The sequence below is a fragment of the Anguilla rostrata genome, chromosome 13 (assembly GCF_018555375.3).
Source record: "Anguilla rostrata isolate EN2019 chromosome 13, ASM1855537v3, whole genome shotgun sequence".
Lineage (NCBI taxonomy): Eukaryota > Metazoa > Chordata > Actinopteri > Anguilliformes > Anguillidae > Anguilla > Anguilla rostrata.
The window spans coordinates 12,490,864-12,505,468 of record NC_057945.1 but is presented as its reverse complement, the minus strand read 5'-3'; the positions used below and the strand labels follow the sequence as shown (position 1 = coordinate 12,505,468).

General features: G+C 46.5%; 1 protein-coding gene across 1 annotated transcript; it reads right to left on the bottom strand.

Annotated features, from left to right (window-relative positions):
• Nucleotides 1-261: 261 nt before the first annotated feature.
• LOC135237822 (ADP-ribosylation factor 3) lies at nucleotides 262-12,955 on the bottom strand. The gene is made up of 5 exons (XM_064305314.1): nucleotides 12,877-12,955; nucleotides 7,299-7,569; nucleotides 5,975-6,085; nucleotides 5,239-5,363; nucleotides 262-4,642 (listed from the first exon to the last, which is right to left on the bottom strand). The coding sequence occupies exons 2-5, from the start codon at nucleotides 7,444-7,446 to the stop codon at nucleotides 4,481-4,483; spliced, it is 546 nt and encodes a 181-aa protein (XP_064161384.1). The 5' UTR covers nucleotides 7,447-7,569; nucleotides 12,877-12,955; the 3' UTR covers nucleotides 262-4,480.
• Between the last annotated feature and the right edge of the window lie 1,650 nt (nucleotides 12,956-14,605).

Here is a 14,605-nt window from a genome sequence, read left to right as displayed (position 1 = left end):
GACTGAATAAGCAGGCTGTTCCAGCGCAGGTGTTAATGCTATGCACCTTCTCTCCACCAGGTGGTGCCATTTCACCCATAGAGCGCAAAGCATCCGCTGGCCTCTCCCCCCCAGCTGTATCAATAATAAATACATTTTGCGGACAGATATCGCCTAATTAGTGAGATATGTTGCTTATCTAAAAAATAACGACGCTACTAATAAATGAAAGAAATTAAATTTAAATTAAATATAATAAATGACGCTACACCGAGCCGCAGGACAGGTCATAAGGAAAACAGGTTTATTTTTCAACACACCAGTTTATTATCATATTTTACAGTCGCAGGGTCAAGCGGTGACTCCAGAGACCAGATGTTTTATCACCACTTACTACGTCTTCATTATGTTACTGAGTGATTCATCATCGATACACTTTAATGGTCTTTTTGTTATTTTATTTTTTTCACAGACAGTCTATCCATCAAAGTTTTTGACCCAAAAACATCAAATCTACGACCAAAATAATCAAGCAACACTCTTAAAAACACAGGAATCTAATGGCTGGAAAATGAACGGTCTAGCACTAAGGAACAAACACAAACTTGTAAACAGGAAAATGGGTAAGTAAATAAACAATAGTAAACAATTCTTTTTAAAAAACAATATTGTATTTCAAAGAAACAAATTTCCCTGTAAAAATGGTCAAACCTCATCCAATTTGCAAACAAACAATAACAGAAGAAAACAAACTCAGTTACACGACACTAATAGTATAAGGCCACAAAAAATTAGACCACTTAACTAGCTATTTTAATACAGAACCCATATGCATGTTTTCCACGCAACCAGAAGGTGGGTTTGCTGAATTTGTCGATGTGTACAGAGCCACTAACGCGGTAAATCTGAACACAGCTGAGGGGCCCTTGCCAAAATCGATGCCCCTCTTGCGTGCAGATATGTTCACGTGTAAGTGCTTCATTATTGGTTTGCACGTGCCCAGTTCAAATACAATCAAAGCGAAACATAATGTACACAGTGTCCTCACATTGTTCATTTAAATGTTTTATTTCAGGGTTTCGTGACAGTATGAGGACCTTGTCCCCACATTGTAAAAAAAAAAGGGCCTGTGCCTCTGAGTCTTTTTGCACGCTTGGTGCACAAAGGAGGTTTCTTTTTTATTGAACTTTTAAGTTTTCAGCAGCGTAGCACACGTATCAAGCCGAATGCATTATCCAATATTTTGAGCATGTCAAACCGCATGACGATCATTCGATCCTTTCTGGCCCTTCCTGCGTACGCAGATAAATACCATAAATAAATATAACAAATATGATAAATTAGGTGAACATAACCGGACAAAGAGATACATCTGCATTCATTTAAAACCACATATTTAGACCAGATCCTGGAACTATCGCCAGTCCTTCATCGAATCAAACATTCACCGTGTGACGCCAGCGGCCACAGCTGTGTCCTGATACATATACCAGTCCTACACTATCACCGCCACTTAAGAAACAGAGCCAATGCTAGGAGTCAGCACTTATTAAAAGGCTGGAGTAGGGCAGACAATTCGGTGTAGGAAAACCGGTGCCTAGGGGAGCCTGTTTGGACCCTTCCCTCCGACTCCTCCCCCTCTCCTGCGACAGAGCGAAAGGCCACTGCGTTTTCGCTGGGGCTCCAGGAATCGCAGCGCGAGCCCCGCCCCCCTCCCCCATCTCCGCACGGCGTCGGACGGGCGCGGACACGGCCGGCTGAAACGCTAAGCAGGCCCCTGCGTCGCATGCTGCAGCTCGGCTCTTAAAGGGCCGGGGGAACAAAAACGAAGGCGGCTACATCCACGCGGCTAAACGGAGGGGCATGCAACAGGAGTCCTCCGTCTCCACAGTGCATGCAGCTCTCTAAACACATCTATCCAGACGAAGGCAGGGCATGCGACTGCCTCATCGTTTTTCACAGCGCAGCGCAGGCAGTTCTGCTAGCGCCATCTATCTAGCCTAGCTGTCGCTAACCGCTTTGTCTATCTAGCAAGCGGGCGGGAATGTGAGCGATGGGTAAAGGGGGTTAGCGGGTGACTACGGGGAGGGGGAGAAGTTTGCGGTGCCACTGGCCCAGGAGTGCCGTTCCCCAGGGAGGCTTTCCTAGAGACGTGCCCATTTCTGCGTTGCCAGATGTTTGTTATTCCTCCCCAATAACGACCCCATCAAATTTTCCACCTTTCTACATTTGAAAGACATTTAATCAATCTGGCAACCCTGATCTGCTTTACTGTTGAAAACCCATGAGGAGACATGGCATGTTCACAACCTTTAAACAGAGTGAGCAAAAATAAAAAACTTAAATAAAACACAATAAAAAATAAAGGTTCCAGCCAATAAAATAATAAAAACCCCTAAAACAACCTTGATTTTCATTGTCATATCAGTTTTCAACACTTGCAAAACAATAGCCCCACCTCTGTTACATCACATGACTCCTACCCCCCCCAACACTTCAAAATAAAGGACTTAATATTGATATAAAAACGTGCCGATTAGGATCCCTACTTCATTTTTACAGGTTACGGAAAATCGTACACAAAAAAGAACAACAGCTTATCCCCACGATTAAGCAAAAAATTCATAAAACCAAATACTCGTGGATTCAGCTCAACGGGTTGCCTAGTACAGACAAAAACCAACTGCAGATCCACGACTTGTGTCCTCAGTTAGAAGCACACTGAGGTGCAGTGCCCTACTCTGTCTGACTGGGGTCACGACCGCGGTCAAGTAACAGTGGAGAAAAAATCAATACGACAGGAAACGCTGTCATTCCCGACCGCGAACACACTGCATTTAGCTGGAAATGCCCCTCTCCGTTGCTCACAACTAAGAGACACAATCCACTGTAGGGCCATTGACTGAACGTAGAGCAGCGTAGCGCAGACAGAAAGAAACACAGTGTGACGTTTGTGAAAACACATTTTTTCTCAGTTGGTTCGGTCATCTGTGCCAATCCAGCTGGACTGAGCCAAGCTTTCGGTTAAAAAAAAACAATAAAAAAAAACGGAACAATGAAAAAATGCTCGATTTGCAGGAGCCGAGCGGCCACAAGCCGGTGTCACTGTCACTTCCGTCCCTACACGCGGTTTCTGGAAGGTTCTGGAGCTTGTCAACAGGATCTGAAAAATTTCAACTGTTTTTATTGTAAAAGTATTAAAAGGCGGAGAGGGTAAAAGGTAAAACCAACACCCTCCTCATTTAGAGAAAAATGAAAATCGAACACAAACGAGCGATTTGTACCCTGTATGTCCTATACCGTTTTGCAGGGAAACGTACAGACCAGAAGCTGCAACATGCAATCCGGTGGTGTGTAGAGAGGTTTGTATTTTGTGAGAAGGTTCGGCTCATGTGAACAGTTCGGAAGTTATTGGACACTGAAGTGAAAACTGTGACGGAAAATGGACAGAGGTGGAGTGACATCAGAGTGGCCTGTGACTCACCTGGGGTTTCCCAAGTCTGCTTCCAGGGGCATTTTTAATTAACATGAATAAATAACGCTTTCTCATAAGTCTCTGAACACACCTCTGCATTGGCGAGTGCAAGTTTCACATACCCCGCTTAGAAGCCAACGTTCAAAACGAAATTGAAAAATTAATAAATAAACGAGCGCAAAAAAATAAATTAATCAATACACTGTGTACCCGTAGAGCCTTCGGATTTCCGTTTCTGGATTGTACCTCTCACAGCGGGACTTACAGACTCACAATAACGTCACAGTCGGACAGCAGCTAAGACCATGAGTCACATGACCACTCAAATTCTACATATGCTCACATTCAGCGCCGCCGCCGCCGCCCTAGAAAATGTACCGCCATTAATTCCGGAGCCCGGGCAGTAGCAGAGATTGCAAGCTAGCACTGGCTGCAAACAGACACAACAGCCATTCTCGCCGAGGAAAAGCCTTACTATTCAACTGCCTGTCCCCAGATGAGACGGGCCTTCTCAGGCAAATAAAGGCTTCCGTAGGCCGAGGTTCGGAAAAGCCTGAAGTCCACCTAGATTCGGTGATTTATACAGGACTATAGCCAAATTATACTGTGCTGTTCACACTTGCTCTGAAATAAACAGTCTTGCATGCATTTAATTTCTTTGCGCGCCATGGAGCGCCAAATTAAACAGTAATCTGTGGGACTGTAAGGAATGGGAAAATCTATGATAAGTGCAATTTTGGTACCTCAGCAACACTTGGCGACAGATTGACCAATCACGGTAGTCCTAACTAAATTTCCCATTGTCTTGAAGGGTTGCACACGCAAACCTATCTTAGGATGAAGTGCACATGTTCGTTTGTTTATTTGTTTGTGTGTGTTGGGAGATAGGGGGTGTTCACAATGATCCTTCACAGCCCCCGGCCCAACCCTCCTGCCCGAACCCTCGAGAACAGAAAAGAAAACGAGTACCCCTCCCCCCCCTCCCTCCCTCCCCCTAACTGTGGCCCCGCCTCCTCCGGGCCCGCCTCACTTCTTGTTCTTGAGCTGATTGGCCAGCCAGTCCAGGCCCTCGTAGAGGCCGTCCCCGCTGGTGGCGCAGGTGGCCTGGATGTACCAGTTGCGGTGGCGCAGGGAGTGCAGGCCCAGCTTGTCCGTGATCTCCGCCGCGTTCATGGCGTTGGGCAGGTCCTGCAGGGCGAGACCACAGACAGGAAGTACACAGCGGGGGGGGATATTAGAGAGGCTCAAGAAACAGTTTAAAGTCCAGGAGTGGGATGATGAAAGGGGTGATGGAGCAGAAGAAAGGGTGGAAGTGATGGAGGGAACGAGGGAGGAAAGGACGGAGGAAGAGATGAAATGGCGGGACAGACGGACAAAGGGAGTGTCGCATAAAGATGGAGTGGTGGAACGGTGGAGGGATGGTGTGATAGAGCGTACAGAGCAATGGAGGGAGGAAGTGATGGAGAGATTGAGATAAGAGAGAACACGAAGGAGTGTGACAGAGATGGAAAGGATAGGGTGATGGATGGAGAGAGTGACATAGTGATGGGGTGATGGCGAGCGGGAGTGACGGAGCACTGGGGGCAATGAGAGTGATGGAGGAGAGAGGAATGGAGAGGGGGAGCGATAGAACGGCAAGGCAGAAGGATTGATAGAGTGACGGGGTGACGGAGGAGGGAGCGATGGAGGAGAGAGGAATGGAGAGGGGGAGCGATAGAACGGTGAGGCAGAGAGACTGATAGAGTGACGAAGGGAGGGAGGGAGCGTGGGAGCGATCGCCCTGCCTGCTTGTTGGCGAAGACGAGGAGCACGGCGTCCCGCAGCTCGTCCTCCGCCAGCATCCTCATCAGCTCCTCCCGCGCCTCGTTCACCCGCTCCCGGTCGTTACTGTCCACCACGAAGATCAGGCCTGCAGGGGGGGAGGGGCCTCGGGTCACATGACCGCAGACTCACACGGCCAGCTGAGCAGAAACACCGGCTACTCGCTGCTGTGACCGAGAACAGCACAATGTCCTCCTGACAGCTCACAGAAAAGAAATACAACTGTGTTCTGTCCCTGATCGCTCAGTGTATTCAATTAGACTGCATTTTAAAATGAAAGCTAACCTTAATTTACTTTGTTTATTTTCCTTCTATTTATGCAGGTGAATCCCATTCGGGGTAGAAATCACTTTTTGAATGGGGCCCTTTATTCAAGGTCTGTATCCATGAAAATGATTGTGGTAGCCAGCATTTCTTTTCCAAATCGCTTATAATAACTATTCTTTGGAAGTGCCCATATCAGGGGCAATTATTTTTTACAGCTTCCAAGCTACCACAAATCATACCCACAGCTGTGATTTAGTAAATCTAGAAGAAACTGAGGTTTCCCTCATTACACGAGGGAACAACGGAAGCATCCCAGCGTTCGAACCCATTTCCGACCATCCTCGCCGCTAACGGTCGGATCGACCGCGATTTGCGCCCCCGCGGGGAGCGGCGCTGGCGAGCCCCCGGGTCAGGCGGCCCCCCCCGGCTCACCCTGCGTGTTCTGGAAGTAGTGCCTCCACAGGGGCCGGATCTTGTCCTGCCCGCCGACGTCCCACACCGTGAAGCTGATGTTCTTGTACTCCACCGTCTCCACGTTGAAGCCTGAGAGGGTGAAACGGAACAGCGCTCGAAAAAAAGGCAGCGAACTACGTCGCTTCGATCGACGTCGTCCTTCCCCCTTTTCTTCCCCCTTCCCAGTTCGGGAACCCCCTCCCCTCCCCCTCCCCCCCACACCCCACGTCAGGAGCGCTGCCTGCTGATCACGTGACTTCCTTCGGGGAACGAACCCCCAGGGGCCACCGTCTTAATGCGCTTAGCAATACCCACCCAAATATTTCCCCTACAGCCCCGGCTTCAAATATGCTAAATGCTAATAGCGAGGGGGATGATGGATCACGTTCCACGGTATAGGCCCCAACTGCCCTTGAACTTTCTGGTCAAGGTGGAATGAGATCCTTGTTTATATAAAGCAAAAATTAATTCCGTTTGGGGAACGGAGTGTGAGCCTAACACGTGAATGCTAATGCTGTCTGCCTTTGAGATGCCTGACCTCAGCATATTATACAGGCTAAAAACAGCGCAGACTTAACACATTGGCATAATCCATTTGCATTACCCATCCCCGTTTCCTAGAATAACTCAGACCTGAACGATGCGGTGATCTTTATGGAGCGCGCTCATACTGCGGCACGGCATCTCTACCGGTTCTGACGAAAAGGTAAATCTGTTTCAAACGTTCTTTCGGTTCCCCTCCGAACAGGAACTGTGCGCAGTTGTCCCAGTCCCCGCCGGGCCACCCTCGCCCCCACACAGGGAGCGGCGCAGATGAAGTGTGCGCACTCTCGCGATTACTCATCCGTGACTGCACCGCACCCTACAGGCTACACGGCGCTAAAGAAGGGTTAGGGGGAGGGGGGATGCGTCCGATGTGCTGATGACAGCCGCCAGCATCAGCGCGAATGACGCACCGCCGCGGTGACCTAAGCAACCCTGGCCAATCTAGTCCTGGCGGGATGAGCCCGACCGCGCCCGGCCGTTACGGGCCCCGGGTCGCAGCGGGACGGCGCAGCGCAGGTTCTCCTTCCCTCTGCTCGTTTAGCTAATTAGGGAAACACAGCGATCCCTCGGCTCAATTAGCTAATTAGCTGTGAGACTACTGTTCGTATAGGGACACAAGAACCGTCTTCTCCTTGTGAACTTATGAGTGAACGTAGCTAAAACATCACAGCGGGTAAATGACTGCGTTCAGTGAAACTGAGACACAGGGGTCGGAACCAGAGCCAAAATGGCGGCTGAGGGAGCGGCACGCCCGTACCGATGGTGGGGATGGTGGTGACGATCTCCCCCAGTTTGAGCTTGTAGAGGATGGTGGTCTTCCCCGCCGCGTCCAGCCCCACCATCAAGATGCGCATCTCCTTCTTCCCGATGAGGCTCTTCAGCAGGTTCCCGAATATGTTGCCCATGGCGACTGGCGACGGCTCTGCCTATCCCGCGACGGCGGCGCTGTCGGGTTGCGTGGATTCGAGGGGGGTCTGGCTGCGGGTCCTCTGCGGGGCCGTTCTGGAGGTCTGGATTAAGACAGGGCGCTGGCGCAGAGGAAAAGAATAACCGTTTACTATCATCGCAGAAGACACGCTCGTCACAGAACTGGGCCAGAAACGCCCATCAAACAGGCCCGGCCCCCTGCTGTTCCTGGAGAACCCGCTTTTTCGCACTGTACCGTGCGTCTGGAATGGAAATACTGCGACGTCGGTGCTGTTGCTGTTAGCCGCTTGCACTCGGTTTCGATTTTGGGGCCTTCACCAGAGCTGCTTTGGATCCAGCTCCGGATCTTTCCGCCAAATTGGCTGAACCGGGACAGATTTTGCACTGACTCACGGGGATTGAAAAAGCCAACTGGCATCACGGGTTTTTTCTTCTTGGCTTTTCTCCCTAAATTGCGTCAACACACTAAACACACGCCATTCTAAGTCATGATTGCCATTCCTGGGCTTAAGCGGCCACGCCCGCGTTTCCTTGGTGATTTGTTTGTTATGAGAAGCTAATTGGCAGTTTTGGCTTTCGTTTTTTTTGCCCTTTTCCCGGAATGAATGCTGCCTTGACCTGCATTTTGGTTGCCCAACGTCATGTTTTTTCCTTTTTTTTTTTTTTGCAGGCGTCACTTTGGCTTGGGGTTTTTTTTTTAAATCTGCCCAGCGACAGTGGTCCCTACCCTGGGCTCCCAGCCTGCTCCCAGCGGAGCAGTGGTATTTGGCAGAAGTCATCCAGGGGCAGACGCTGATCTAAGCCTGAAAGTGGCCGGGACAGTGACGCATTAGGGCTAATTACTGAGTCTGACTGAGAGGAGACACCCCACACGTTCGCTTAGCTGCGCATCTACGCTCATTACGGCTGTTAGCTTGATGTTTCGATGCTTAATGTGACTCTCGAGAGGTGTCCAAGACAATCAAACACAGCACATGCACAGCGACAAATGCTGGTTGTCAGGCTACACGCCTTGAGGGCACAACAGATGCTCCTTGTGGGGCAGGAAATCACCTGTGGGCATGTCTTCGAGGAGAACTGCTTCAGAACACTGCACCGCTTCCCCCTCCCGTTCTCCCGTTTGGATTTACCAATTTTACTACGCTCCAGCACCGCTGCCAGGCCTCCCGCGCCCACGCAGGGATAACTGCAGCCGAGCCACGCCCACTTCTCCGTCACACCGCCCCACGAGCCAATTGGCTCTGTGCACATTCGAAGCCACATGCTGAAAGCATCCTTCAGGAGCTGGAAACCCGGGAAACCCTGCTCGAGTTAGACCCGCCCTTCCTCGCTAGCAGCCAATCACGTCTCACTTTTGCGGACCCCCTGACATATGCAAACGCTGCCGTGGTTGAGGCTGAGGCCTGAACCGACGACTTTACGGCCCGACTGGGTTGTGAGCGATTCTTCAGATCAATCACCTCAGGGCCACCAGTAAAACAAAGATGTCAGACACATCCAAACGTACATTCGTATGACATTTTAGGCATTTAGCAAATACTGCGGTCCAGAGCCACTAACACAGCTTACTTCCTTTAAATTACAATCCATCTGCATCAGTGCTTCTCCAACAATGGGTCGGGACCCTAAATGGGTCACAGGGGTGTGAGAGGTGGGTCCTGGAATGAGTCTGTGGTCAACCAGGCCATGGCAGCATGTGCAATTGACAGGTCCCTGAAAGGTACTAAATTACTACTTTGTGTTCCAACACCGATATTAAAAAGTTTGAGAACCAGCTGGGTACTTCACTGAAAGAATTCAGGATAAGCAGCTTGCTCAAAGACACGGCAATGCCCCCACCGGGGAACTGAACCTACATCCCAGTTCCCTAACCACTACGCTACACTGTCGATTTCCTTTAGCCCACACTGCAATAAAAAAACATCACTTCAATCAATTCTGGAGTGCATTACATGAATGACCAGCTTGCTCGCAGATCTGGCAACATGAGACTGGCTTGTGAGTTAAGAAGCAAAGGCCACCCAGGGAGAACCTCATAACATTATGGAGCTAACTTGCAAGTGACATAAAAAGTAAAAGGTAATACCATCACATAGTGCTCTGCTTTAAAGGGGAGGTCAGCTAAATCAACATGTATTTCTTTTTGGATCCAGGAAAGGAAGTCACTCTTCAAACTTTGTCAATTTTTAGCACAGTTATTTTTCGTTGGGCTGATGCCTTCAAATATTATGACAAACTAAGTGTCATCCGAAGACTTCTGAATATAGCTGAGCGACAGCGACAGTCTCCGTAGTTTCCCCCAACAGCATGTATCCAAATATCAAACCCAAAGTGCAGTTCTCTCCAAGTGAGCTGACAATTAGAGCCTACAAGTTGACAAAGACGCACACCAACGCACGTCCCTCCCATCAGTCAAGAACACAGAACCTCCTCCACAGACTGTACACGCTGCCTTTCACAAGACAAGCACTGCTACACGTGACACAGAGCGGGAAACTCACTCTAGCTTCCGAGAACATTCCTCCCCCTCTCGCGCACCCACGCCCGAGCGCAACCAAACACACAGACACACCCACACACAGGGCACACACGCATACACACCCACACACAGGGCACACACGCATACACACGCACACACAGGGCACACACGCACACACACCCACACACAGGGCACACGCGCATACACACGCACACAGAGATCTGCGATCCTGCCATTGCTCCAGGCTGAATCACAATCTGCTCAGTCTTTTCCCTTTGAGTCCCGCCAGAGAGCGCACACACACACACACACACGCATTCATATTTTCATACACTTGAGGACCCACCCGGGTACACACCTACACACTTACAAACTGAGTAGTCATGCAGCTACCTATTCATAGCCACAGTAGCCACATCTCTGATAATGTGATCTTCTGGGGTTATTTACACAGGGTTATTGCGCTCTCTTTCCTAGCGTATGAAACAAAGACTACCTGTGAATTATCAAAGATGATCGGGACACGCAAGGCACACCACCCCAGTCCCTCACAAACCACCACAAACAGCAGCGTCTGACGCCTCTAACCTCTGAGGCTGTGTCATTTCCAGCGACCGTAATTAATGCAAGAATTAACCTCGTTTCTGATGTTCGTGCTATACAGCACATAAAACATCATGCTGACCGCAGATGTGACAGCAAACAATTTCAGGTTTTGAAGAGGATGCGTCACATTTAGCTAAAATCTGTATTTCAGTTCTTTTTATTTTACATTGAGAGAGGAAAATAATAACCAACGTTTTGAATATAGGGCATGGTTTTCCTAGGTACGATCCAAAACGATTTTATCATGCAAAGGGTCTTTTTGTTTGCTAAAATGTCCCTTTTCGGGGTTTTGACACAGACCATGTGACTTAACATCACAGCCACAGCAGGAAGTGTGACAGGCATGTGTGACAGAGCTCTGCCAGTACAATCGGGCAAACTGAGCTGCACCTTCTTCTCAGAAAAGGAGATTTAGGTTGGTTCAAAAATAGGCTAGCAACATATTTACTAATGGCTTGCAGCACTAATATATGTGATAACTATCAGAACCAGAGATATGCACACTATTGGCCAGCTAGACAAACCATGAACAAAATGGAAATCTATTAACTCAAAGTAGTAAATGGTTAAAATATCTTTGAACAAATGTGATTGACATTGCATACTCTGTATGCAGGGTGAATTTTTTTTTTCTTCTTCACTGAAAAAAAATCTATTTGGTTTACTCAACTGAATTGTAAACAGTTGTTCCACGTGATTTGCTTGCTTTAGATGTACCTTATATATTTGCAGATTCACAGGTTAAACATTAAATGATTGTGTTGAATCAATATGACCTGCCTTAGTGCTTTCAAAACATCGTCCTGCTATTTTGCTCCTTTTTTAGTGTTCACACCTAAGATCAAGTTTTTTCCGACTCCTTGCATCTGATTATTCGCATCTGATAAAAATTCTGATATTTATCCCTCGTCACTCTTAATGTGAAAACGGGCTGAGACCCCGTTCCCATCTGACACTAGACCCTAATCATAACACCACAGTAGCGTAGAAGATTCACACAGTGAGGCTGAATTTTGTCAATGATTCTGACTCAAACACAAGGACTTACCAGTGAAGTGAATTAATGAACAAGACAACATCTCCAGCAATTAGGAGTACTGCGGTATATGGGAAAAAAGGACCTGATGCGAGGCGAAGAGTTACGTTATGTCCCATCATGATCAGTCCCATAAGAGCTTTGAAACGGACGTTCTTTACTCACTGCTGCAATAGTGAAATAAAAGGAGCCAAAAGTGATAAATTATTTAGTCGGGTAAATAATAGGCTATAAAATATTAGTATTACACAAATCGTCGCATTTCATTACACACTAGCTTCCCTGACGAATGAGCTATCTAGCGACAAGCACACAGTTCTACCAAGCATAATCATTTTTATAGCTAATAATAATGAATACTTTTCATTGTAATTAGAATCGACAATAGAACGAGTTTCTTGAACCTATCTTCTACATGTTCGCTATGATGCAATTAAATCGCATTTGCGTTACTCTGCGCTGTCCATGGTAATAACATAAATTTTGATGCTTTTTGGGGGTAATTCAGGGACAACATTGCAAGTGTGAAAACGAACTCTTCGTAAATAACAATACAGATATACCAGCACATAGTTAAATACACGAAGCATCGAACAAATCACGCGATGCACGAATCAATCGTTTCTTTTGAGTGACACATCTTGCGTGCGTCCATTCATTCTCATAAATAACACGCTTCTCTTGATCTTTACCAATCAACCTAGTAAGAGTCTTACCATTTATATATTGCTAAATGCGTATTTAAATTATACGATAGTTAGTCGTTAGCTAGCTTACCGAATGAGTTAAAATGAGCAATGTATCAGGCTAGTAATATTGATGGCCACCCAAAAAGCTTGCTACGACGATATAAAATAACGTTAGTGAACGTTACAATTTTGCAGTTAACTAACGTTAGCTCGATTAATGGGAAACAAATGAATGAGCCAACTGCCGTTTTTTCAGCAATTGCAAGGCACTGTAACTAGTAACTCGCATTGCAAGGTGCTCACAAAACCTAGGAAGCTAGCTACCGCAGATATCCATAGCCCTGTACATGATAGTAATCCTCCACCCGCTTTTCCAATCGCCCCAATGCCACACTCTTATGATAGGTAGCAAGGCAGCTAATGTTGTAGCTGTACCCAGCAAGGCAGAAAATTTTTTAAATATTCATTCAGACACCACAATGGCTGGGCACACCATCAAAGTCGACATCCGCTGTATATACTTAAAAGTTCGTGATGCTACCTGACAAATTGTTCTTTCATTTATGAAGATGTTCATCGACACTAGCATCTCACTTACCTCCGCTACGGTGACACCAGCTAGCTTGTCGATTTCAGGGACGCAAAGGAGGGGGGTTTATCGCGATGTTTCTATTCAGGTACTGCATTCGCTTGAAAAAATGTACGATCATCTCGCGATATTTGTGCACATTTGTCTCGTGTCGGCGCTGTTGATCCCTGGACAGAAGTGGTTTTACTACTGGGAACTAATTGAGGATTTATCATACCAAATGTGTAAAAAATAAAAAAAATTCTGCATGTGTGTTTCATCTCTGCTTGCCCATCTCTGTTATTATCAGATGTGTACGTGACGTACATCAAACATAAAAATGAAAGCAGAAAACCTGCGGCAGACCAACTCAATAACTCAATTATTGCAACAAAAAAAAAAAGATTAAGACATGTCTGATTAATTAATTACCTTCGCAGTGAGAAGGTACAATAGTACACCCATTCCTCCCTGGCAGCTACAATAGACACAAAAGCTGCTATCCTGTCAAATTCTACAGAGGCAATTAACACACGGACATCAGACTGGATTACTGGCCCCCTTCTCGGGGGCCGATTCAATCAACATTCGTCAGTAACATGAAGTTACAAACAAATTGAATTTTATTTTCTTCACAGTTTAATGAGTTCAATAAGGCAATTAAGTCAAAATTAAGTTCAAAGCTTATTGAACCCCACGTATGAAACTTTCAATCTTAGTGCGGAACCTTGTCAGGAAAAAAGTTTGTAATGCTGCACGAAAAATTAAAAGCTGTACGGACAAACATTTGACTTCGGAGTGAGCTTGGGAAGCTTTCAGGACCTTGGACAGCAGCAGACTCACCCACCGGCTACAGCGGAGTCTGACTGACAATCAGCCGGGATGCTGCTCATTACTTTCTCCGGAACAAAGGAGCAGTCGGTTGTGTTTTTGCATGAGTAATAACGGTGAGCCAACCTCTGTGATGATGATGTGTGCACTTCTTATGAAACAAAAGTAACTGCTGCTCCCCAAGCAATGCAGTAAGCAAGGTATCAATAAACATGTAATATCGTTAGCAATCGTATGCAGTCAATCACGCAATATTCATATAATTTCAAAATACTTTAAAAAAGTTCCTTACAAATTTTACAAGTTGCCTACAGTAAAAGAGACATGCTTGATTTCTGTTTGCTGTATATAACCATAGGACAACATGCTAGTTTTAACCTAGTCTCCTGAGTCAGTTTCAACCCCATTTCCAAAGCTAATGTTTTTTTATGTTACATGTCAATAAAATCAGATCGAACTTCAACCCATACTGGTGGTTATAATTGTGAGTATGTATGTATGTATACATAATAGCAAAAACAAGTCCTAATGTAACTTGTTCATATATAATTTAATTAGTAATACTTTTTGTAATCCACTATAATGAACATATAAGATGCAATTTCACTATGCTTTACTCTTTCAAATCAGGTATTAGTTCTATATGGCACACTCCACAGGTTCAAGGGAATGGGCTGAAATGTATGACTGGGAATTTTAAATTGGAGAATAATAAATGAAAAGAGGTTAAATTATATTTAAATAGGGAGTTGGCATGTGTGCTGTGGGATTCCAGGGGCAGGGGGTACATTAGATTGGGTTGAGTGGCGGTAGGAGAGGAAGAAGATAATAATTGAAAGAAGCCTGTTCTCTCTGAAGTATTTTCTCAAGCACACCCCGTCAATTCACAGGCATGAGCACCACTGGTTAATGATCGCCTGCACATTGA